Below are 27,187 nucleotides of genomic sequence, written 5' to 3' on the forward strand. Positions count from 1 at the left end.
TTTTGAATTAGGCAGACAGTATTAATTTATACTAGCATAAACAAGCATACTTCTTAGTTTTTGTTTAGAAAACATAGTATCGATGGCAGTTATTCTCTCCATGTGTGTAGGACTGAGAAGGGATAAGAAATGCTATTTGGATGTTACTACAAAAATAATAAAATCGGACAAGTTTACCCCTTAAATTCCTGTTAGCTTATAATGTAATAAGATATTCTATAATATATTATGCATTAAAGTATTATATTATAATTTAACACATACATTCTACTATAATATTATAATATAATATTATGACATTACATATTGTTATGCTTTACCATAAGATTATGATAAAATTTAAATACCATAGGATATCAGATTATAATTATAATATTATATTAATATTAATATTATACTATATTAGAGACCTAAATTCATCATTTTTTTTTAATGATTGAGGGGGCAAGGAAAGAGTTTGAAACAAGTTATACTCTCATCTATAATGGTCATTGAGATATAAAGTGCACTGGTTTAATGGGTAAGGGGTTGCGTTGATTGGATAAGTGGGATGCCTTATCCCGGTTGATAGCTCAACATGTTCGGCTGTTATTCCAAAGACAAAGTGATAAACCCCATATATCCCTAAACCAAACAGTGCCTCAATATAAATTATACCCGATATAAGTGAAATCATGAGAGATTGATTGGGTAAATGAGCTAAATCTATTCACCTAACAACATGCTGCCTTCGCCATTTATTTCAGGGATAAAGAGGGATAAACCCCTATATCCCCAATCCAAATGAAGCTACACAAGCCAGATCAAAATAAACTCACCGCATGCTTAGTTATCTTTGAATATCTCCAACAGACAAAAACAGTGGAACTAAACTAACTCTAAAACCTAGAACGCAAATGAACTCAAACCAAGGAGACACCAACAATTTCGGGCCTCTGGACCACCATCTCTTATGGTGCGGTTGGCAAGACGAGAGTTTTAATAGATGTTGGCAGAAGTAGTTATATAAAAAAGTGTGTTTAGATACAACAACTTCAACGCATACAGCTATAGTGGCAGCTACAACAGTCGGTAATATTGTCTTTCCCCTTATATCATGTGTTCGATCCTCCTCTTCCTCGCCACTTTTTTCAGCTCCCAGCGAGATAAATTAATAAGAATAAACACTGAAAAAAATCCCAGGCTATCTTCTCTTCCCACCCCTCTCTTCCGCCTTCTCGCCGACCCTCTTCTTCTTCTTCCTCTCCCTACCACAGTACTCTAATCGGAACCAAACTCTCTCCCTCTCCGCCGGCAAAAGCCTCTCCCCTTCCCATAATAAGCTCACCCCCTTCGTCCTCTCCCTGTTACCCTCCGCTTCTCTCCCGTCCCCGCCGCCCTCCCCCTCTCTCGGCGACCTCTCCCATGACTCCGGGAAGCACGGCAGCCACCGCGGCACGTGCCGGAACGGCGGTTCCCGCCCCATCTGCGCGAAGCTCGGCGAAACCCTAGTCCTCACGGATTCGCGCCGGATCGGCCTCGGGAAAGGGATCTCCTCCACCGATCGGACGAACGCCATAAGCTCTCTCAAAATGCTCGATCTCAGAAGCGGTCTCGTCGGATCGGAGGCGCCGGCGAAGCCCAGCGGGAGGCTGAGGTCCTCCATCGCCCGGACGAGGTCGAGGAGGTTTGCGTCGGTCCGGCCGTTGGAGGCGGCGATAGAGGCGCCCGACCGGGTCAGGGCCTGGACGAAGCGAGCGGCGACGTCGGCGAGGGCGCGGAGGGCGGCGGGCTCCGCGGCAGCGTACCCGATGGTGAGGCAGATCTGGGCCACGGCGACCCTGGAAACGGTGGCGGCGAAGGGGGGACGAGGGCTCCGATCCTCCTCCTTATGCTTCGCCGGCGGTTCCATTCATGGCCGGAGTTAGGGGATTTGTGGGGCTGCCGAAGGTTTGCGAAGGAGAGGAAAGGTTGCTAATCGACGCGACGAAACCCTAATAAAACCCCAGGAGAGGTGGGGTATTGGCTGTATCGTAACCGGCGATACCTAGTAGACGCAATTTTTGTTTCGAGTCGGATGCGGTTTAGCTCTCAGAGTTGGCTGGGAGGGTCCAAACGCATGGTAAGGCTGCCGGTCACGTTGCTCGCTGGTCTTTGGCAATTCTTCCGTTTTAGCATGCGCAACTTTAGTGCCTGATATTAGATAGCAGAAAAATATATACATATATTTTAAAATTTTTTATTATAATACACACACACACACACACACACACACACACACACACACACACACACACACACACACACACACACAGAGAGACATATATATAGAGAGAGAGAGAGCTTGAGTTATATTTGAGTAGATCTTTATTTAAATTCGATTAGATCTAGGTTGGACGGTGCTTCATTGATAATTTGAGTTGTGGAATCTACCATTTTTAAACGGTTTCTATACCCAAACTTATATGATTTAAGGATCTTTACCTATAAATTAAATGGTCAAAAATTTAGATAGTTTGAATAATATTAAATTTTATATATATATATATATATTTGTAGATTATGGATTAGTGATCATCAAATTATATGAATTTTAGTATGCAAGTAGTTTAGAGGTAGCTGATCATATTTAACAACTTGGATTATTGATGTGAGACCTCTATTATCTGATATAAATCTAACCGGATTTGAGTAGAGATTCACTCGAGTATGACCAATATATAAATTTTAGTAAAGACTCAAAAGATTCAAGATCAATGTATTATTAGTTATTTTAAAATAACTATTGCTTTGACCATTATTTCTTATATTAAGAGAAAATATGAATGACTCAATTTGGATGATTAGGGTTGAGATAGCTTGGTTAAGTTGTATCCCTTTCTTTAATCATATACGCTTTGATCTAGTTCTTGTTTAATTCATGACTTAACCCAGGTGTTCCTTCAAAGACCAACTGAATCTGCATTCTTCAAATGAAAAACAACAACACAAATATTATTGATCTGCTTAACTATAAAATTATCTTTCTTTCAAAAAATAAGTGAAACTTTTGTATCTTACTCTCATTATTCATAATCAACTATTTATGCATGAGAATTTTTATATGCAATTTTTTCTACAAACGACCCAAAGAAAAGATCAAGTAGAACATAAGAACATCTGCAGTCAGACTAGGCTATTCTTATAGGTGAATGTTAACAATTTTAAAAACAATAACATGGACATAATGATGATCATACTACAAGATCCATTGATAATAACAGATGATCCTCCATGTTACCCTGTCCGGTTGTACCACTGTTGTTTGGATTCCAGTAATTGTCTGGTGAGAACTCATCATGGCTCTTTGGAACTAAGTGCAGCTTCATGAGCCTCATCAATGCATCAAGCTCCACAGCCACTTCTTTCATTGTTGGTCTTTCTTCACCTTTCAGTCTCAAACATCTCTTGGCGAGTTAGGCAACCACAAAGAGGTGCCTTTCTCCAGCCTCCTCTGCGACTTGACCATCCACTACTTCCAACAGGCGATTCTCTTCTACCATAACAAAATGTGAAGCTATATTTCTCCCTTCTTCTGTCCTACAGAAAGATATCACTTTTTCTTTGGTCAATAGCTCCACAAGAACCACGCCGAAGCTATACACATCACTCTTTTCTGTTAATTGGCTCGTTTGAAAGTATTCAGGATCCAAGTAGCCTAGTGTCCCTTGCACGAGAGTGGTTATGTGAGTTTGATCATATGGAACCAACCTTGAAGCTCCAAAGTCGGACACTTTCGCCGTGTAATTTTCATCCAGGAGTATATTTGCCGACTTGATATCTCTATGAATAATCGGTATGGAGACAGCAGAGTGTAGATAGGCAAGTGCTCCTGCAGTTTCCACAGCAATTCTTAGACGGTCCTCCCATGACATCGGAGAGGTGGTGCTCTTGTCATGAATATGGTGGGAAAGGGTTCCATTAGATATGAATTCATAAACTAACAATGGAACTTGGGTCTCCAGACAACAACCCAATAGCTTGACGACATTCTTGTGGTTGATTTGAGAAAGAATGACCACCTCATTTATGAATTGCTCGATTTGGGTCTCATCCATGAGCTTCGACTTCTTGATGGCCACAACTCTTCCATCTGCCAGCACGCCTTTGTAGACAATACCGTATCCTCCTCGGCCGACCACTTGATTCTCGTCGAAATTGCCAGTAGCCCTTTCAAGCTCCTCGGAGCTAAATATCCTTGCAGTCTCTTGGCGCGAGGCGATACGTTGATGCAATAATAAGCCTCCATTTTGCAAGAAGTACTTCTGTTTGCGCTTTCTGATCCTTCTTTGCTTCAGTCCCCAGTACACACCCACAAGCTTACCGTGAGAAGGATAACCAAGGAAACGAGCCCCACACCTACATGGACACCGCAAAACTTCGGTCATCAAACAAGACATGGGAGTCTATCAAAGAGTGTTTGAAACAATTAAGAGTCGTTACTTGCCAAGAGAGTAGAACATAATCATATTGCAGAAACTTTAAACTAGCTCTAGCTGATCGCATTCGACACAAATTATGAATGCCAACAATAAAATAAAATAAAGTGAAAAATAAGGAGGGTAGCAGTTGAAATCCAACTTTGTTGGTGGAAATATGACAGTTTGAAAGAGATTACCTAAAGCAATTTCCAGTGGTGCAATCCTCTTGCAGCCACTACCCTTTTTCAAGCCATCGCCTACCATTCCTGTTGGGCATTTGCATTTATAGCTCCCTGCAGTGTTGATGCATTTCCGCTCACAAGGATGGTCTGGACGTTCGCACTCGTTGATGTCTAACATGCAATCGAAAGGATATAATGAAGACAACTAATTAAGACATATTTGATAATAAGGATTAGATTACCCAGAAACTTATAACTGTAACCCTTGATTATAAAAAGTGGAAATAAGCTCAGCAGATGGCAGTGAGTATATATTTTTCGTTTCTTATAGCTTTTAGGTTAGTTTGTAGCACCTAAAATGGAATTGAAAAAAAAAATTACGGATGCTAACTAATGCAGTTGGCAAAATTATTGGACTGCAATCTAATAATTTGATTTAAATCCCATCTACAAGACTACAACCAGGTGACTAGGTAGGAGGTATCCCTCTCCCTTTTCTTAAAAAAAAAAAGAGAATGTTTTTCTGAAGACAAATATTGTTGGTGGATGGTCTTTTGGGCTTGGGCAAATTATGGTTTCAATATGGCTGTTATAAATTACTACAATGAAACCAAAAGCCAAATATTTATTACACTCAACTGTGATGGCTATAATAAAGGTCCATAAAGCTAATGATTTTTTTTTATCAAGAAAAAGCCAAAGATTTTGAACTCTTAGTATACTAAAATATTATTATTATTATTTTTATAGTGACCATTTTGCAGTTTTGGTATGACAAATGCATTGAATATATAAATCTACTCTATAATTTTGAAATAGTTTTGATGCCCAATCATGGCCACGGTGGCCATTACTGTCACTACAAGAAAAAGGAGCTTTGGCGACGCTTTTTGAGGCTTTTACCGACGCTTATAAGCGTCGGTAATTTTCTTCCCGACGCTTTTCAAAGCGTCACCAAAGCGTCGGCTATGTCGGAGTGGAAAAAAAATTTCTGACGCATTTGGAAAGCGTCGCTAAAGTTATTTTTAGCGACGCTTTTAAGCGTCGCTAAAATTTCTCAACCAGTTCAATTAGCGACGCTTTAAAGCGTCGTCATAAATTTTTTTTACACAAAAAAAATATAAAAATACCCAAGAAAACCGCCGCCGAAGCCATCGCCGTGGCCGCCGTCGCCTCCTCTGCTGCGCCCGATCCGCCGCGGCCTTCGCTTGCTCCTCGGCGGAGGATGGAGGACGTGTCTGGGTGGCCGCCGGCGTCAGGGCAAGATCGGCCCAGGTCACCGGGGCAACATCCTTTTCTGACGGGGAATCGCACGGTCATTCGCCCTCTTTGGGCGGCGGGTTGGCCGGGGGCTGGTCGGAGGCAGCAGCGGAGCCCTGCTGCTGCTGCTGCTGCTTCTTCTTCTCCCACTTCGACTTCGACTTCCTACACAGAGAGAGAGAGAGAGAGGCGATGGGTACCTTGGCGGGGGAGAAGGAGGAGGGATCGGGGGCTTGGGTGGCCTGAGAAGGCATGAAGCTGACGCCGGAGAAGAGGGAGGAAGCTCCATCGAACTCCATCGACGCCGGAGAAGAGGGATCGGGGGCTTGGGTGGCCTGAGAAGGCATGAAGCCGACGCCGGAGAAGAGGGAAGAAGCTCCATCGAACTCCATCGACGTCAGAGAAGAAGGATCGGGGGCTTGGGTGGCCTGAGAAGGCATGAAGCCGACGCCGGAGAAGAGGGATCGGGGGCTTGGGTGGCCTGAGAAGGCATGAAGCCGACGCCGGAGAAGAGGGAGGAAGCTCCATCGAACTCCATCGACGCCGGAGAAGAAGGATCGGGGGCTTGGGTGGCCTGAGAAGGCATGAAGCCGACGCCGGAGAAGAGGGAGGAAGCTCCATCGAACTCCATCGACGCCGGAGAAGAGGGATCGGGGGCCTGGGTGGCCTCTCTCTCTCTCTCTCTCTCTCGCTTCTTGGAAGGAACCTAATCAAGAATCGGGAAGGGGTTAGAGATTTGTAAGGGAGGGGGTTTGAGGGATCGGGAGAGGGGAGGGGATTTGTAGAGAGGAGGGGGGAGGGGGCGAGCGGCGGAGAGAGAAGGGGAGGGGGGCGGCTGGATGGGTTAGGGATCGGGAGGAGGGGAGGGGGGGATAATGGCCTCCGACGACGCTTTCTAAAGCGTCGTTGGGAGGGGGAAAAAAAAAAAAGGATTTTTGCTTCCGCCGACGCTTAAAAGCGTCGGCACAAGCTGCGGGTTGCGACGACGCTTATAAGCGTCGGCGGAAGCCAGACTTCACCGACGCTTCTACTTAGCGTCGGCAGATAAAAGTTGGGAAATATAGTTTTTTTTGTAGTGTGTGATGTTGTCATGTCAATTAAAACATCTTACATATATTAATTTGAAATAAAATGTGTTGAGGGAGTAATCCATTGCAAACTCATGATTTGCATGTATTACTCTATAAATTGTTTTTGGTCACCATATTTACAAGCTCAACATCAATCCAACAATGTTGGATCAACAAGGGTTTGATTTATTAAACGCAGCCGAGCTTATAAATTTACCAACATACCCCTATTTGCGCTCGAATTATAATTTGGAAAAGCTTTCTAGCAAATCTTAAAAAAAATTGTTTTTAAATATTTTACATCTAAATATTCGTTATTTATTGTTTAATTGCTTAAAAAAGCAATTGGAACAGACAAGCATGTAAATGGTATGTTTGGAGGGTATGTGCCTATATGTCAATGGGTGCGCATGCAGAGATCTCAAAATGTTTTAGAAGGTATCATTATTGTCAACGTTATCAAAAAAAAAATCTCCAAATTTGCTTATGTATAACGTTGCACTAAAGGCAATGGGAACACTTTGTCTAAACATGCCGAACTTTTTCTAAAGTGCAATTAATACACGCACTAACAGTCTGGGTTAAAAAGAAAGGTAGACTTAGACTACCATATCAGTCATTGACTAGCGAACTAACAAGTCACCTTCCTAATTTAATCCCCTAACCTACTCTTCTAACTGTGGTTAGGAGAATGAAAATAATAATTTTGCCCTATTATTTTTGCATCTCGGGCTTCATCTTCGCATCCCCTCTTTCTCCTTCATCTTTTAACCAAAAGCCCAGTCTCAATAAAAATTAATGGGGCAACGTTCATTGTACCGGTTGCTACCGAATTGTATGGATCATTCTATACCGATATTGAATTGGTATGCAATATAGATACCTCACATGCTGAACTAATCTCCTACCGAGTGTAATGACACTATAATAGAATAGTATCGGTGAGGTTTGGTACTAGGTTAGGGAATACTGGTAGAAAAAAAAGAAAGAGATGGAATTCCAAAAAAATCTTGGCATAGGCAATGTGAGAGGGGGCGGCGGCGCGGGTCCCTTCGAAGCAGAGGAGGGCCGCGATGTTGCCTACACTATGAAGGAAGAAGAGGGCGGCGATAATAGCGACATAGAGGACATAGAGGAAGAGGGTGAGGATCTTGTAGGGATTATAGCAGTTGGATAAGTTCAGATTCTTGGTCGACTAGGATTCTTTAATGATTGTTCCTTCTATTGCTGAAAAATTGAATTGATATGGAAATAGAATTGGAAGTAGAACTACCAGATCTCATGATTTGAATAGAAATGAAGACGGAAATGGTGATGTTAGATCCTTCAATTCTCTTCAGTCCTTTAAAGCTATTGGATGCATATTTTTCTCATGGGTTGTAGGTGGGATGGGCGAGGGTATGTGGTCGGTGCTGCCGACTTCTGAAGAATTGGACCCTCTGATGCATAGTTGGATTGATCTAATTCAAGGGGTGGTTGTGGGGGTGACTCTCGGTTTATGGCTTTAAAGGACCATGTTTTGCTTACAGTGGTGAGGGGCTGGGGAGAAGAGGACATGGTTCGGAGCTGATCGAGCAGCCCTTGACGTGGGTGAGGGCGCGGAGGGCGTCCGGGGGAGGGGAGGAGGCGGAGACGACGATCCAGCGGTCGGAGCGGAAGGCGGCGAAGGGGGCCGACACTTCCTAATAATTTCTTCGATAGTTCCGAGTTTTTATTGGGCTAGTCTACGGCTGACGCAGTAAAGTCTACCTCATGGCTTCTCCAAGTTATCATACCTTCGCATCCACCCGGAATGTACGGGTTCCCGTCGTAGCCGTCATCGCACATGCAGCGGTACCCGCGGACTCTATCCGGCGAATCTATCGATTCTATACAGTGGCTCTTGCCCTTGCACGCGTAGTCCATGGCGTTCCTCCTCGTGACCTCCTTGCACGTCTGGTTCCCAATCGCCCAGTCCAGAAACACGGGCCTGAACTCGTCATCGTGGTACCCATTTAGATCGCCCGGGGAGAATTTGTACCAGGCTTTGTCCACGACGAACGCCTTGCTGCACGGCAGCGTCTTCGACTCGTTCCTCGACCCGGTGAGTTTTCTTACGCTGTCGAACTCCAACCTGAAATTCTTGAGCCCCGGGGGCACCGGCGCCTGGCAGCACCCCACGCCGGAGCACACACCTTCGATAACGGTCGCTCGGTCCACGCAGAAGGACACGCACCCGCTGCTCACTCGCTTGTCGTCGCCTCCGGAGCTGCCTGACCCGTGGATCAGGGCCATGGCGTCGCACCCGGTGGCCGTGAATTTGTTCCTCGTGAAAGATAACGTGTAGGGGGTACCCGTCAGATTGAGGACGCGGTTGCGCTCCGGGCTGAAGTCGCTGGTGGAGTTTCCGTTGCACCGCGATACAAATGCCCGGCCGGCGATCCGGACGTAGCCCTCGCGCAGCGATATGTTCAGCAGCGGGTAGCGGTCACTCCCGAACTTCAGCATGGGCCGGTTTCCATATTTGCTGTCGCATTCGATCTCGAAACCGTGGACGGGAGCAAGTCCGACGCTGCCGTTGCCTGTCACGGCGAATGGGTATTGGATAAAGCTCAAGTTGTAGCACTGGGGCGCGTCTCCTTCCAGCACCGAGAGATCCAGCATATTGGAGGATGAAGGTGGTCCCAGCCATAGAAGCTTCAGCATGAATAGAGGCAGAAGAACCATGCCTCCTCTCAAGTTTTCTCCTTTGTTTCTCCTCGAGAAGGGAACGGTACAGAGCAATGACCGGTCTATGAAGGGCAGAGGTTTCTTCCGATCTCTCAACTTCAACAGGCTCACCCACAAATAATTGAGCTTGATTCCCGTCATCACCAGGTGAGTTTAACTAGGTTTTATTTCTCTCTGCGTTTGCTTTTTTGTAATGTATTCCTCTCTATATAACCCAAGCCAAGATTCGTGTAACCCAGGAAAGTGAGTGGCTGCTGCAAAGTAATCGAGATCCAATAAGACCATAGAAGGTCATCACTTACATTTGTCGCTTATGATGAAATTTCCACAGTATTGTAAGCCAATCTTGACCGCTTCTCCATCCAAACCAAAGTAGGGACTAATAAAATATCTTAAGTCAAGACAGAGAAGATGTCCATTTCCGTCTACGTACAAGGAGTGCTACCTCTGGAATGCAAGTTGATCTTACTGTGGCAGCAAATTTATAGTTACATGATAACAAACAGGCTCTATAGATTCGCTATAACAAATGGCCGGGATCTATAGTTTCAGTGGGCTCGTTGCCTGTTGTGTCGCACCTATCACGGCCTGCGACAGGGTTTTTAGATCGCAAAAGATTCCAGGCTGCAAATTCTGACCCAAGACAGCCAAGACATTGTACCGTCGTCTCATCTTAAAAAGCTACTAGTTTTTTTTTCCCACATATATATATATATATATATATATATATATATATATATATATATATGTCAACACAAATCCGATGCTTAATGTTAAACATAAATAGAGCACTCAGATTAGTAATTTCTAGCGAGGGGTGCCCCCTCCCCTTGGCCTGTTGAGGGCCAAATTTGACGGCTCCTTCAGCAACAAATTATTAGAGATCGTCAGAGCCATGTCATCTTTGTCGGTGCTAAGCACTTTTGGACTAACTCTCTTATTATTACAACTGAGTTGAGAGCCTCATGGGAGGAGCTTTTTGGAGGACAATTCCAGCACCATTAGCTTTTGGATTAATGACTGATCTATCTCCTCGGCAGCTTTTTTTTTTTTTTTTGCAAGACATCAAGCATTTTTTTTCATCTACGAAAATCTTCAAGGCAGTCTATGTGAATAGAGAAGCAAGCTTTGCTGTAGATTGGTTAGCATCATCTTCTTCTGATGCAGTTTTCCACACCTCAGAGCACTCGCCAGCGGAACTGGCCTTGCTGGTTTCAGAGAGACTTCATGGCCCTCCCCTTTCGGCGAGGCAGCTAGCTTGTTCATCCTTCTTTTTGTCCTTGTTCTCTGTCCTTGTTAATTTTTGTTTTATGTGATCCTTCGATCACATTTACCAAAAAAAATGTGATTTGCAGTATTCCAAGAATTATATGACTCAAATATCAAAGATTTCTGTCAAATGAATAAAGTCTATCTTTTATTTGGACAATCAATTCTAACTGCCTATAGTTTATGAATTATTTCAGGGATAACTACTGTGAGCATCAAACCACCTCTAAATATGAAATTTAGAATTCTAACATTGACCCGTCTCACCACAAAGTATTTTCTCGATCAGAAGGTATCATCTTTTGTCGCTTGGCCGGCGTGCACGTTCGAGACATGTTACGGTCAGCTCTCAACGAGTAGGGAAGTATGGGATGGAAAAGGTAGGGATTAGTCTAGTCCTGGAAATTGACTCCTCTCGTCACCTTGTGAGTTGTTGTCACGCCCCGAACCCAGCATCCGGGTCCGGTACGCGACCGGCCGCATGAGCTCTAGAGCAGTGCCCTAAAGATCATGCAAGGCCTATGATTAAAAAAAAAATTCCATTAAATCCATAAGAAATTGATAATTTAAATAGACAAATCCGACATGTCCAAATAAACAAATTAGTTCAATTATAAGATCTTCTAATGTTCATCAACATCAAAGAAGGATAAACCAACTAACTAACTAATAACTCTGGTACTCGCACTCTGCGCCCATCCCATCCAAATCTATGCATCCTGCAACTCTGGTAAAGAAAAAGAAGAAGAGGGGGGTGAGCTTTATAGCCCAGTAAGAATCCCTACACATCCATACCAACACAATAATAATATGAATTCGAAAACCACGACAAATCGATGCACATTTCGTGAAATCATAAACAGTTTCCATAAGACTCAAATAATCAATATAATTATGAACATCAAGCATCAATAAAAGTCTGGCCACATAAGAATGATATAGTATATATATAGCTTACAAATCACCATGACTATTTTCAATGCTTTTTCTTCCCATTCCATGTTAACTTGATCCGGATCAATTATCTTTCCGACTTTGGGCTACATCCCGGTCACGTTTCCGGCCCGTGACGGGGCAATCGATAGTATCACATTTCCGGCCTGTGATGGGGCAATCGATAGTGTCACATTTCCAGCCTGTGATGGGGCAATCGATAGTATCACATTTCCAGCCTGTGACGGGGCAATCGATAATATCACATTTCCAGCCTGTGATGGGGCAATCAATAATAACGAGATAAGCCCAAAGTCCCTGTTCATTTAATCAATTCACAAACACACATCCATTCCCTTTTCCACTTTATCCGACCTAGACTAACCATGGTCACGTTTCCAGCCCGTGACCGGGCAATCAATATAACATGGTTAGTCCATGCCACCACATCCATAAATCCAATTATGCAGATATAGGTTATACACATACATGCATTCATCATAATTCCAATCACAAGCCAACACGACCAAAATATAATTTAATATAAACTATTTTTGCTTTGTCTGGATCATAGCATATCAAACATATATATAGTGCAAAATATTTATATCATGTAGGATTGGCGTACAAGGAATCTTACAGAAATTGTAGACTGACTCAAATACAGATCTGGATCACAACCTACGAGCTGGGGTGCTGAGTCCCCTGATCAAAACCTCCTGGCACCGCTGACTCTTCCCCTACAACATCAATTATAAATCACAAACTAAATTATTTAATATTTAAATATTCTAAACCATAATTCACATCTACTATGGGGTCCATCACCAGGTCCCCAAACATCTCAATCCCTCCAGATCTAGGGCAGTCGGGGTGGCCCGACTCCCACCTTGTACCATCGGCCTATGTCGTCGCCAGTCGTGGCCGCAGCCATGCCGGCGACGATGGCCGGTCCCGATGAAGAGACCAACATAAAGGAATGATTCCTCTCTCTTCATGGTTGGGAATACATCTCCCTCCCTCAAATCTTTTTGATCCAAGGCCAATAGCCCTGATAGATGTGCCCTCTCCTTCCCCAACCCGACAACACCACTGGTCGAACCATCGCCGGCCGCCACTGTTGCAGTCGCCGGCGATGGTGGCCGGCCAAGAGAGAGAGAAAGAGGTGGTCCCTTCCTCTTCTTCTCCCAAGAACCGGCATGACCTCTTTCCTCCCTTCCCCCCCTCCTCCATCATCAACGGCAGACCACTCTAATGGTGGCTCGGCTCCCCCACCCGACGGCAGCCACAGTGGCTCTCACCGTCGTCACCAGTCTGCGGCCAACCGACGAGAGGAAGAGGGAAAGGGGATGGGATCACGAGGGAGAAAGCCTCGGATCCACACTTCCCATCTTCAGTTAACCCTAGAAATTCCTCACCAAAACCTCCCACAGTCCCAATTCAACCCAGCTTCCATGGATCCGGCCAACCCGGCGGCCGGCGGCGGCTACAAGATCCGAAAAAGAGAAGCCGAAACAGGGGTTCCCTGTTTCGAACTCTTCTCCGGCGATCTCACCGGCCAAAAACTTCACCCACGCCGCCCCAAATCCAGGAAATAAAACACAAAGGAAGGAACCATGCTTACCTCGGTCCGGTGGGGGTGTTCCGGCGACCTTTCCGGCGGAAAATCGGAGGAGGAAGACCCTCGGATCCCCAAGCTTCTTCACCCGATTTGTGGGGATCTTCTTGAAGGAAGGAAGAGCTTTAAAGCTTCCTCCACGGTCGGCCGGTTCTCGGCTCCGGCGCTCGGTCTCCCCCGGCGATCGCCTCTCCCCGGACGCTGCCGCCGCCGCCGCCGCCGCTCTCCCCCTCCCCTTTTTTTTTTTGTGGTGTTACTCCTCCCACGATCGTGCCCTAGGCACGATCGTAAATGGTGGATGGGCCCGGTCTTTTCGGGCCGGCCCATCCACCCCTCTTTTTTTTTTTTTTTTTTTTTGGGGTATTACAGTTGTGCTTGACTTAGAGGCATACTAGCAGTTGAATTTTTTCCCCTTGATTTGGCCCCCCAGGAACCTCTAGAGTTAGATAAAGACCTGATACTATTCATGACCTATGAATCCAGTCATATGCTTGCCCGTGACTTACACGTACCCCGTTCCTTCCCGTGGCTGACCATACACACGTCGTGTTCTTGCATGTGACTGGCTATTCACATGCCACATCCCCATCCATAGTTGGCTTACGTACCACGTTTCTAGCTGTGGCTAATGTTTACATGCACCATATCCATACCAATAGTTATGATACGAAAACTGGTCAATAATGGGCTCCAAAAGACCATCAATTATAAACCGAGCAATGATAGATTTTCAAAAAGACCATCTAGTATAAACCGAATAAGAAGTTCTAAAAGGATATTAACCTTCGATCAAATACCAAGGTACATATTAAGGATATAATCAGTAGGCCGAATTACTCGGCTAGTAGCCAAAATATATAGCTTGTAGGCTAAGTTATAGCAGGATGAAGTACATAGTTATTAGGAAAATTACTACTAGAAAGATGCCAACTTTAGACCAAGTATTAGAAAAATAGGCCAAAATACCAAAAGTGTATGTTAATACACCAAGAATACAGATTGATATGTTAAGGGTGCAGGCCGATGTGCCTATCAACCTTGGTGCAAGCTGATACGCCAAAAGTGCAAATCGATACACCAAGGGTGCAAGTTGGTATGCTAAGGGTGCAAACCGGTATGCCAATTTTTCAGACTAAGTAATCAAGATATATACCTAGAGGGCGAGAGTTATTAGCTTAGAATAAAACCTTGATGGGGCATAAGTTAAAAATGGTGGCTACCCAACTATTATCACTACCCATAATATGGAATAAGTGGTCACATTACTTACCATTGATGAAAATAGCGGTCCATGTAGCATACAATAAAAATGACAAGTGTTCAAAATACCCATCTCTCCACTATCCATGATGTGGAGAGTAACAATACCCACCAAGTGGGACAAAAGTGGCCCATGTAGCACACCATAGCAAAGATTAACTATCCAAAATGAGTAGTGGTGTTTCTATATTTTTATTGCCCATAATGTAAGAAGAAAAGAAGCACTACTTACTTTGGCAAAAATGGCCCATGTGGCACATAATAGTAAGAACAAGTGTCGAAAGCTAAGTATTAACACTCATTCTATTAGTTAAGAGCACTTATAAATATTAGGTTGTAACTATGAAAGAGAATATTTTTCAGTACAATGAAATCTCTTTTATCTTATCTTCTTTATATTACTTTGGTTTTTACAGTAGATTTAGGTAACATTCTATTACTCTCAAAAGTCTTTGAAGATTCAAGACATTCGTACTCGATCTCATCTTCTTCAAGTTCCAACTATAGGCCAGTGGCACACCATGCAAGTCTCCCTACTCCGCCATTTGCTTGGTATCTAAGTTTTAGTCTAAAACCAAACAAAATGATTGTCAACAAACAACGTGACTAATTCAATACTTCTTTTTAATTAATCTTTATCTCATGCTAGATTTTAATCCATTTAAACAATGATGCCCTCAAAACATGATTATATCACAATGCATGCAAACTCACACGCATTTAAAATAATTAATACAAAATGTACTTATATATATATATATATATATATATATATATATATATATATATATATATATATATATATATATGCATAATTTCAGCTAATAGAAGAATATGAAAGAGAAATTATTATGTAATCCTCCTACCAAGCCAAAAATGTCTATCAGAGCAGGTAAAACCTGCAAATTTCCAATAAACCCTGATATTAATAAATTTTCAAGAATGAGGTGCTACGAACAAGCAAGTAGCTAATGATCCAGCAGTGGATTCGTATGGTATGGTGTTGTGGGCGTTAACAGGGTATGGCCCTTGGCAGCAAGGTATGGCTCCTGGTCATCATGTCATAGAGTGGCCAGCAAGCAAAGCATGGCACGGTGAAGTTGTAATGTACGGCCACGTATGCGGGCGTAGGAGTGCGTATAGGTGTGCACACGGATGCGGCCGTAGGCGAGATCGGACTCGCTTGGAGGCCGCAGCCTTTACTTGGTGAAGTCAGCTTGATGAGCACTGAGGTCGGGCCAGCTTGGGGGCTGCGACATGTTTGGTGAGGCCGGCTCGGCGGACCCTGAGGTCGACCCAACCTTTTCTGTTCTTAGTTGACTCTGCAGGGCGCTGCCACTCAGATCAAGGCGCCGTTACCTGCGGTCGATTAGTATGTTTAACGAGGTCGGCTCAGCGGACTCTGTGGTAGGCCCAGCTTCCTCAGCTCTGAGGTCAGCTTGGTAGGGCACCCCGAGCTCGGGCCGGAGCGTTGTTGTGGATACAGGCGGTCGATGGGGCCTCTTTGGCTCTTGGTCAATCATGCAGGCTCATGGTAGCGGAGAGATTTGGACGAGGTCGGCTTGGCCTTCGGTGAGGTCCAAAGTCGGACTGGCGCTCAGGAAGACCGAGATCTGGCCTGCTCGGTGCTGAGATTTACTTGGCTGAAATTGGGTGGTCCCATGCTGAGGTAGGATGATCCATTTTGCCTCCTATCAAGGTACATTATTAGAGATCATCAAAGCCATGTCATCTTTGTCGGTGCTAGGCACTTTTGGACTAACCCTGTTATTACAATTGAGTTGAGAGCTGCATGGGAGGAGCTTTCTGGAAGACAATTCCAGCACCATTACCTTTTGGATTAACGACCAATCTATCTCCTCGACAGCTTCTTTTTTTTTTTTGGCAAAACATCAAGCATTTTTTTCATCTTCAAAAATCTTCAAGGGAGTCTATGTGCATAGAGAAGCAAACTCTGCTGCAGATTGGTTAGCTCATCTTCTTCTTCTGATGCAGTTTTCCACACCTTAGAGCACTCGCCAGCGGAATTGGCCTTGCTGGTTTCAGAGAGACTTCATGGTCCTCCCCTATCGGCGAGGCAGCTAGGGTTCATCCTATGACTCAAAGATCAAAGATTTCTGTCAAATGAATAAAGTTTATCTTTTATTTGGACAATCAATTCTAACTACCTATAGTTCATGCATTATTTCAGGGATAACTACTGTGAGCATCAAACCACCACTAAATACGAAATTTAGAATTCTAATTAACATTGACCTGTCTCACCACCAAGTATTTTCTTGGTCAGAAGTTATCATCTTTTGTCGCTTGGCCGGCGTGCACGTTCGAGTTCGATTACGGTTAGCTCTCAACAAGTAGAGAGCGTTTGGCGTTTGATTGCACCACAGTGATCCTACATGGCGGTGATCCTAAATCACCTCCACTCCTCAAATCACTGCCCAACTCGGTGATGGGATATCCATTTTTGAGGTCAAAAATCCAAGATCACCCCAGGACAGTGATCTTGGGTTGAAAGTTAAAGACAAAAATATCTCTCAATTTAGCAGAAAAAAATGATATATCAATATACCATCAATATATTATGTCAATGTTATATATATATAAAAATAAAATATTATGTTGATATTATATATTATATTAATGATATATATTATATTATAATATACTACTAATCATATTATTATCCTATTATTATGGAAGGATAATTTTAAATTATAGTAGAAATAAATATTTTATTATATTTTATATTTATATAATGAAAATATTTAATATATTACTCCTATTTACCTTATTTTTCTAATCAAAATAATTATTAGTATCAAAAAAATCTATTATAAGTATAAATAAAAATATTAATTCTATAATGAAAAATAATATATTTTTATAAGATTAATAATTTATAGGAGTAATAAATATATTTTTATAGAATATATTAATAATTAATATATTGATAAATATATTAATATTTTATTATAATATATTTTATATGATTAATAAATATATAATAAGGGCTACTAAAAGTAGAATATGTGACAAAATTATGGAGCTATTATAGAAATTAGCATATTGACTTACATTTTTGATTCATGAGAATTAAAAACACAAAACATCTATCTAAGATATATCAGGAATATTTGTAATATTATGTGGTCGATGATCTTGGATTTCCATACAATACCAAACAAGTTACTCATGGATATCCCGAGATTTTTAATCACCGGACCATGGCCTACCAAACAAATTGATATTAGATAATTGGAATCAAATCATCCCAGCATTCGGATCACCGGAGATCTTAGATCATCGTGGTGATCCTGTTGAGGTTACTAAACGCCCCCTAGGGAAGTGTAGGATGGAGAAGGTAGGGATTAGTCTAGTCCTCGAACTTGACTCCTCTCGTCAGTCGTCACCTTGTGAATTGTGCTCGACTTAGAGCCATACTAGCAGTTGAATTTTCTCCCATTGATTTGGCCCCCCAGGAACCTCTAGAGTTGCATAAAGACCTGTTACGATTCATGACCTATGAATCCAGTCATATTCTTGCCCGTGAGTCAACACACGCTAAAATTTACCGCAAATCTTATCAATAAATAATTTTTTTCCCTTCATAAATGTATTTGTGCATTTCTTAAATTACAACGTCCCTGTGCAAGTTGCCTGGTTCCTTTAAGATTTTTCGGGCCTGGGCCCGGCCCGAAGCCCGGAAAAAAATTTCGGGCCGGGCTTGGGTAGGGGTTTGGCCCGGCCCAGCCCGGCCCACTTCCAGCCCTATGTGCAACAAAACAGAATGGGTCTCACAGGTCCAACACAAATATTAACCCAAACAAAAGGAAATCTAGCTATGACCAAACATAATCAAGCTCTTGAAAAAAAGTGTGTTAAAAACAAAACGAAACTAATTTTGAGCATAGGACCCAACAACTAGAAGCTACTGCTCAGCAACTTTCAAAAATTCTGGAGCGAAAAAGCATATATAATATAAAAGAAGACCCAACTAAAACCTTGATCGATGAAGTAAGGATTGACCGGTATGGATGTGGTCAGACAAATCACTCCATCATGCTACCAGCATTATCATTTTCCTCCTCTTGATCAATCAGAACAAGATCAGCAAGCAGCTCCTCCAAGGGCCCGGAAGGAACATCATCCCCGCAAGCCATTGAAGCCATCTCCGATGGCTGATAACCTTTGTTGCGGTACAAAGAGATATTAAATCTCAGCTCAGGGTTCTCCCTCAAGTCCCTTAAGAACTCCTCATACTCGGTATTCCTCTTCTCTTCGTCAGCTCTGCTCTTCAGTTTCCAAGGTCGAGGCTTTCCACTTCTGCTGCGGCGCTTCTCCTCGTAGCTCTTCTTTATCAGAACCGCATCTGGCAGGATGAGGCCTTTATACCTGTCGATCTCGAGATCGTTGCTATTGGCCCCATAGAGGTCATAACCTAGTGCATAATCGCCGGGATTCAAGAGGTGGCCGAGATGGGTTCGGACTGTGAAGATGGTGTCGTTCTTTCCGAAATCAGACACCCGGGCCACCTGGGCATAAGCCAGGGAGTACCTCGACCCGCCGACGGTGACCTCCGAGGACTCCACCTCGACGTCGAGCACGATGTACTCCACGAGCTGGCGGCTGGAGAGCAGGGCCCTGAAGGGGGCCCTCCAGTACTGGCTGGCATCGAGAAAGGCGGAGCGGAGGGTGAAGGGGTCGAGGAGGGTAACGGAGTTGGATATCTTGGTGCAAATGACGAGGGGGCCGAGGTTGCCGAGGGCCTGGGCGGCCTTGGGAGGGAGACAGATGAGGTCCTCGCGGCAGATGGGGCAGATCTCGACGGAGAAGGTGTGCTTGTAGTTGTAGATGTTGCTCTTGGGGTCGTGGGAGACGAGCTGCTTATCGGAGCCGGAGCTGGAGCGGACGGGGACGACGCCGCAGATGAACTCGACGAACTTGACGGCGTGGGAGCGGCTGCCGAAGAAGAAGTCCAGACCACGGTCGGCCTTGGCGATGCGGACGGCGTGGGCGGCGGCGCCGTGGCGGAGGATGAGCAACTCGAGGAAGAAGAAGGTGCGGCGGTGGGCGACATGCTGGCGGAGCTGGACGGCGGCGGACCACTGATCGGGGTTGGCCTGGGCGCGGGAGCAGTCAGGGCAGAGATGGTCGTGGACGGTGAACTCGACGAGGTGGGACTGCTCGAGGATGGCGCCGTGGAGGGCCTCGCGCTGGACGCGGAGCTTGAGGCGGAGGCGCTTGGAGTGGGGCTCGGTCCAGACGAACTCGGCGTGGACGAAGCGGACGAGACGGGTAAGGGACTCGAGGCGTTGGAGGCAGAAGGCGAGGAGCTCCTTGGCCTCGAGATCGGCGCGGACCCAGGTGCCCGCGTGCTTGAGGTAGCTTCGGCACTCGGGGCAGTGGACGACGGTGGCGTGGCGGGTGAGGCCCTCGGTGATGTCGACGCGGGAGCAGAGGCAGCGCACGCACATGTTGGCCGGGTTGGGAGCCATCGGCACGCCGCAGATGCAGCACAGCACCGTCCCCAACGTCTGCGCCGGCACGAACATCCCCGACGCCCCCAGCTCCATCGATGACCGCGTCGTCTTCTCTCCTCCTCTCCTGCTAGGGTTAGGGTTAGGGTTAGGGTTAGGAAAACCTGATGGAGATCGAATGGGGGGTCAGATAGATCAGGGTCCGGATGAGAGGAAAAACAAGGGTTCTCGGGGTTTATAAAGCCTTGAGGGGAAAGGTTGGTTTGGTTGGTCTGGCCGAGCGGTTCGAACCAACGTTCGGGCTCGACGGAGAACGGGAGTTTGGGCTGAGCGAAGCCAGCTCGTATATGCCAATAAACGAGGGTGGCCGGGAATTTGCGATTATAGTTTTCTTGGCTCCATTTTTTTTCCCGTTCCTCCTCCTCTTCGATGGCCATGGCGACCTCGTCCGGTTACGGTCAGCTCTCAACGAGTAGGGAAATATGGGATGGAAAAGGTAGGGATTAGTCTAGTCCTGGAAATTGACGACTCTCGTGACCTTGTAAATTGTGCTTGACTTAGGCATACTAGCAGTTGAAGTTTCTCCCCTTGATTTGGCCTCCTTGGAACCTCTACTAGAGTTAGATAAAGACCTGATACTATTCATGACCTATGAATCCAGTCATATTCTTGCCTGGCTACACGTACCACGTTCCCTCCCGTGGCTGCTGACCATTCACACGTCATGTTCTTGCATGTGGCTGGCTATTCACTTCCCACGTCCCTATCCATGGTTGGCTTACGTACCACATTCCTAGCTGTGGCTAGTGTTTATACCATATCCATACCAATAGTCATGATACCAAAATTGATCAATAATAGGCTCCAAAAGACCATCTAGTGCAATGATAGATTTTCAAAAAGGATATCTTTTGTAGGCCGAATAAGAAGTTCTAGGAGGATGTTAACCTTCGATCAAATACCAAGGTACATATTAAGAATATAATCAGTAGGCTGAATTACTCGGCTAGTAGGCCAAAATATATGGCTTGTAGGCTAAGTTATACTCGATTAACATGCTAAAGTACTTGGATAGCAGGATGAAGTACACAATTATTAGGATGATTACTACAAGAAAGATGCCAACTTTAGACTAAGTATTAGAAAAATAGGTTAAAATATTAAAAGTGTATGTTAATACACCAAGGATACAGGCTGGTGTGTTAAGGGTGCAGGCCGATGTGCCTATCAACCTGGGTGCAGGCTGATACACCAAGAGTGCAGATCAATACACCAAGAATGCATGTTGGTATGCCAATGGTGCAAACCCGTACGCCAATTTTTCAGACCAAGTAATTAGGATATATACCTAGAGGACAAAAGTTATTAGCTGAGGATATGACCTTGATGGGGCATAATTTTAGAATCCTGGCTAGCCAACTATTATTACTACCTATAATATGGAAAAAGGGGTCACATTACCTACCATTGATGAAAATAGTAGTCCATGTAGCATACAATAAAAAGGACTAGGATCCAAAATACTCATCTTTCCACTGTCCATAATGTGAGAGAGTAACACTACCCACCAAGTGGGACAAAAGTGGCCTATGTAGCACACCATAGTAAAAATAAGTATCCAAAATGAGTAGTGGTGTTCCTATATTTTTATCAAAATGCCCCATATGGCGCACAATAGTAAGGACAAGTATCGAAAGCTAAGTATTAGCATTTAGCACCCATCCTACTAGTTAAGAGCACTTATAAATATCAGGTTGTAACTATGAAGAGGACATTTTTTCCAGTACAATGAAATCTCTTTTATCTTATCATCTTTATATTGCTTTGGCTTTTACAATAGTTTTACGGTAAATTTAGGTAGCATTTTATTATCCTAAAAAGTCTTTGAAGATTCAAGGCATCTATACTCGATCTTATTTTCTTCAAGTTCCAACCACAGGCTAGTGGTACACTGTGCAAGCCTCCCAGCTCCACCATTTGCTTGGTATCTAGGTTTCGGTCTAAAACCAAGATAAGTGGCTGTCAACAACCAACGTTACTAGTTCGATACTGCTTTTTAATTAATCTTTATCTCATGCTAGATTTTAATCTAACAATGATGCCATCAAAACATGATTATATCATAATGCATGCAAACTCAAACGCATTTAAAATATTTAACACGAAATGTACTCCCTCTCTCTCTCTCTCTCTCTCTCTCTCTCACAAACACACATACACACATGCATATATATATATATATATATATATATATATATATATATATATATATATACACACACACACACATAATTTCAGCTAATAGAAGAATATGAAAGAGAAATTATTATGTAATCCTCCTACCAAGCCTAAAATGTCTATAAGAGCGGGTAAAACCTACAAAATTCCAATAAACCCCGATATTAATAAATATCATAATTTAGAATGTCTAATAATGCCCAATTTGAAATTTACCATAAATTCTAAGTATCTAAATTCTCATTAAATTAGATCAATATATCAAAAATCAAATGAGTAGTCCTTAGAATTTACTGAAATCAAAGATCCTAGTAGATCCACGCTAGATCATCTCCTACCCAGATGCTTGATGACCTAACAAATTAATATCGCTAAAATTAATGATAAAGCCAACGAGGACAAGACTAGCAGGCACCTTAAACTGGTCAGATTGGAGTAGAATCGATGGAAGCAGTCTGATCCTAGTGAAGATCATATCATGGGCTAGGCCATTGGTGGCCCGAACAATAGGAGTCGGACATGAGCAATCAAGTGGGCAGTGTGAGGTCCCGGAAGGAGAGAGTATCAGATGGAAGCATGGCGAGAAAGTGGTCGGACTCACTCTTTTCTATGACCTAAGGTATGCCGAGGTCCACCCCAATGGCGTAGGTGCCCGAGATGGATTGAGACCGCCGGGCAAGAGGCGGATATGAGAAGGAACAGGGCAAGAAGGGCATCCATCAACGGCAAATGAGCAGGAGGCATCCACGCGAGGGGTCTGGTTGGTGGTTGACCAACCCAAGAATTACAAGGCAGGGTTGGGGGAGAGAGAGAGAGAGAGATCAGGCCGCTGTCTGGTGGACAGCGAGGCTGGCGAGCCAAGCGAGCGGTGGTCGGGGAAGGGAGGATCCAAGACACAGCGTATCTGTGGCTGGTTTCACGATGACAAGGCTAGCCTTTCTCAAAACATGGCTGCCATTTTGGTGCTAGGAATCGTCCAACGATGGCGGCGGCAACCGGCAAGCAGCCGGCTACCCCAGGCATCACGCCGGGGTGGGGGAGGGGGGGCAAGGACGAGGAAAAAGGGAGGTGTGTGTACCTCAAAATAGGGGATCCGGGAGGCTTTTCGTCGACCTATACTTTCCGGCGAAGAAGAAAAGAAATTTACTCGAAAACTAAAAAAATTCAACCCCATTATTTGGTAAATCTTACATACTTTATAACCATTACACACACAAGATATGACTAGCATGCATTATGCCATACCCTAGCTAGCTAGTCTCTGCTTCAGATGACACAAAATTAATCATACGGGGGGATCCATGCGTGATAGCAAGTGGCACTCCATACTGTCTTGTCTTGCGGTTTCAAAGTTGTTCACATTTAAAGGCTTCTCCACCGGGGACCGTTGTTCTAATTGCTGCTTCATCATGAGCCTTCTCAGCGCACCAAGCTCCACAGATACTTCTTTCATCGTCGATCTTTCTTTACCTTTCAGACTCAAGCATCTCATGGCGAGCTGTGCGACCGCGGAGAGGTGCCGCACACCAGCCGCCTCCACCAACCTACGGTCCACCTCTTCGAGGAGGCGATTCTCTTCCAGCAGCATAACAAAATGTGATGCTAAATTCCTCTCCATTTCCGACCTGCAAAAAGATACAGGTTTCTCTGTCGTCAAGAGCTCCGCAAGAACTACTCCGAAACTATAGACATCGCTCTTTTCTGTCAGCACGCTGGTGTGGAAGTACTCGGGGTCCAAGTAGCCTAGTGTCCCTTGAACAAGAGTGGTTACATGACTTCGATCAAATGGAACCAACCTCGAAGCTCCAAAATCCGAGACTTTTGCAGTATAGTTCTCATCCAAGAGTATGTTGGAAGACTTGATATCTCTATGAATGATTGGTATGGGGGCTTTGAAATGTAAATAGGCAAGTGCTCCTGCAGTTTCTGTAGCGATCCTTAGACGAATCTCCCATGACATTGGAGAAGAGGAGCGACCGTTGTGAATGTGATGGAAGAGAGTTCCGTTGGGTATGAATTCATAAACTAGCATGGGCACTTGAGACTCTAAGCAACAACCCAGGAGCTTGACTACATTCTCATGTTTGATCTTGGAAAGAACAACCACCTCGTTAATGAATTGCTCGATTTGGCTTTCATCCACCAGCTTCGACTTTTTAATGGCCACAACACTCTCATCCGACAAAATTCCTTTATAAACGGTGCCGTATCCACCTCGCCCCACAACCCGATTCTCGTCAAAGCCATCGGTCGCCCTTTCTAGTTCTGCTATACAAAAGATCATAGGACTGACTTCACGGGTAGAGATGTGTTGTTGCAACAAAAAGCCACCATTTCTCAGAAAGTACTCTTGTTTGAGTTTAGCAATCTTCCTCTCCTTCAATCCCCGGTATGCCCACAAGCTTCCAATGACTAGTATAATTAATAGACCTAGCCCCGCACCTGCAAGAAATTCTAAAATTTAAATGCTAAAATTTAAAAAGGAAAAAAGATTTTTTTTCAAAAAGAAATTTTAAAACATGAGAATTTATTTAAAAGGGTGCGCACTGTAATCCCTTCTGCTTCACCCTTCTTACACCTGCAGCAGCATGAGAGCATGGCTCCAACTAATGCACAATATCTAATTTTAAGCATCCAAACACCCTGAAGTTTCATTCGCATTAGTTGGAGCGACATGTTCCCCAAGTTAGCGAGCACAAGGACTTGTGAAAGAAATCTAAGTGATTGAATTCGGCATCAAGATTAACAATTGTTTGGGGCTCGTCCGTGTAGATAAGCCTATTTTTTGCTCCGATGGTTTCAATCGTTCATTTGGTTGGAGCATGCAGTTCAATAATTTTTTGGGTATTGACTGACGACGACGACGTTGACGAGAACAATAACGACTGCCACTATAAATGCATGATTTCATATTAATTACACGTAAGGGCTAATGAAATTACCTAGACCAATCACGAGAGGAGACTGAGGAGTGGTCCTTTCGCAGCCAGAGCCCGTCTTTTTGCCGTCACCCCTAGTTCCTGGCGGGCAGTGGCAGTGGAACCCACCAACCTTGTTGGTGCACTTCCAGATGCATGGGCTGTCGGCCGGGTCATCACGGCATTCGTCAACGTCTGAAAAGTCATTGAATCCATGTAAAACATTCAGGCCATCGTTGCAAAGTTTTTCTATTTAAAAAAAAAAGAAAGAAAAAGAGAAGGCCATCCATTGAAAACTGAACTCCTGATCAGTAAAGCAGATTAGGTCATAGCTGCAAGGATTTTTTTTATTAACAGAGAGAGAAAGAGAGAAGCCCATCTAGGCCACTTGCCTTGACATCCGCCTGGAGAATAAGGATTCCGGCCGGCATAGCCCTCTTTGCACTTGCAGCGATAACCAGTACGATTGGGCACGTTGTAGCACTCGCTGTTCTCCGGGCATGCGGCGTCCGTGACGTTCCTTGTGCGGACCACGTCGCAAGTCTCGTTGCCAATCACCCAGTCGAGGACCACGGGCCGCGCCGTGTCCGCTTCGCTCGAGTCAAGGTTTTTCTCGGTCTCCCCCTCCGAGTAGTTGAACCGGTCCTGCTCCAGCACGAAGGCCTTGCTGCACTTCTCGATGGTGTTTTCTCCTGCTGGCACCGACGAGTTGACGTGGATCCGCGAACCTGTTGAGTTCCTTGAGAGTCGGGGCCCGGCAACACTCTGCGTCAGGTTCCTGATGCTCAAGAACTGCAGCTGGAACTTCTTGAGGCCACTGGGAATGGAGGCCTGGCAGCACCCCACCCCCGAGCACGACCCGTCGATCACGCTCTCCGGCGTGAGGCAGAATGACACGCAACCGGTCTTGTGTTTGGCGGAGACATTGAGCACGGCCATGGCATCGCACCCGATCACCGTGAACTTATTCCTCGTATCGGAGAAGGTGAACGGAGTTCCTTCCAGGTCGAGCACTTTTTGGACGTCGTCCCCGGTGGCACCACGGCCGCAGCGCCAGATGGCCCCCTCGAGCTCCGCGCGGAGGTAGCCTCCGTCCAACGAGAAGCCGAGAACTCTGAGCTTGGTGGTGCCCAGACGAAGCATGATGGAGCCATTCTCCTTGGGGTCGCAGGTGAGCTCGAAACCTGGTAGGAAAGGAGAGAGGCCCTTGACGCCGAAAGGGTAGGGGATTCCGTCGCAACCGATCGCGTCGGCCAGTAGCACGGATGGACCAAGGAATTCGGATGAGGAGGGCGGTGCCAGCCATAGGAGTTGGAGCAAGATTAGCACAGGCAGAGCCATAGCAGCCGGCTCCTGCTGCTCTTTGGAAGAAATTAAAACTGAGAGACGACTCGGAGTCTAGCCTATACCAGGATGCTGGTCACCCACTCTTGTCCCGTTTTCTTTCCGTTCCAAGCCGTAGCAATCGATAGCTTTCGTCCCTTTGTTTTTTTTTTCTCTGGGGACCATGACCAAAACTTTCGATCGTCGGACTTCCAACGCGGTGATTCTTTTGACTTTGACGTTCCAACGTATCAAGGCCTTAATTTAAATGTCTTAAGAGCCATGTTATAGTACGTGATAATTGAAAGGTCCATCTAAACTAACTTGGAAAGCAAAAAAGGCCTATTTATGACTCCAAGCGACTGAAAATACTTTGTGATAAATTGATATGGCATCGACCAACATCTCAAAATATACCAATTTCTAAATCAATGAACAACTCCCATAGTATATATACCTACACACATATATACTCAAGCGATCTGACCAGA

At 44.7% G+C, this 27,187-nt stretch overlaps 2 protein-coding genes, 1 long non-coding RNA gene and 1 pseudogene across 4 annotated transcripts; all 4 read right to left on the reverse strand.

The window, feature by feature from the left end:
- Nucleotides 1-805: 805 nt before the first annotated feature.
- Nucleotides 806-2,749, reverse strand: LOC103695623 (transcription initiation factor TFIID subunit 8-like). Its single transcript, XM_008776988.4, has one exon. The coding sequence runs from the start codon at nt 1,889-1,891 to the stop codon at nt 1,184-1,186; it is 708 nt and encodes a 235-aa protein (XP_008775210.1). The 5' UTR covers nt 1,892-2,749; the 3' UTR covers nt 806-1,183.
- A 380-nt stretch (nt 2,750-3,129) lies between these two features.
- On the reverse strand, nt 3,130-27,152 carry LOC103695625 (annotated as a pseudogene).
- LOC120105627 lies at nt 11,467-13,748 on the reverse strand. Of its 2 annotated transcripts, none has more exons than XR_005507971.1 (3): nt 13,487-13,748; nt 12,503-12,602; nt 11,467-11,656 (listed from the first exon to the last, which is right to left on the reverse strand). It is a non-coding gene; the product is annotated as an uncharacterized LOC120105627 (long non-coding RNA). The 2 variants fall into 2 exon arrangements; XR_005507972.1 differs by having other exon boundaries at nt 11,619-11,656; nt 12,491-12,602; nt 13,487-13,747.
- LOC103695621 (60S ribosomal export protein NMD3-like) lies at nt 18,537-20,411 on the reverse strand. Its single transcript, XM_039118245.1, has one exon. It carries the CDS (start codon nt 20,311-20,313, stop codon nt 18,790-18,792), a length of 1,524 nt encoding a protein of 507 aa, XP_038974173.1. The 5' UTR covers nt 20,314-20,411; the 3' UTR covers nt 18,537-18,789.
- Nucleotides 27,153-27,187: the final 35 nt, after the last annotated feature.

The sequence above is a fragment of the Phoenix dactylifera genome, chromosome 2 (genome assembly GCF_009389715.1).
Source record: "Phoenix dactylifera cultivar Barhee BC4 chromosome 2, palm_55x_up_171113_PBpolish2nd_filt_p, whole genome shotgun sequence".
Taxonomy (NCBI): domain Eukaryota; kingdom Viridiplantae; phylum Streptophyta; class Magnoliopsida; order Arecales; family Arecaceae; genus Phoenix; species Phoenix dactylifera.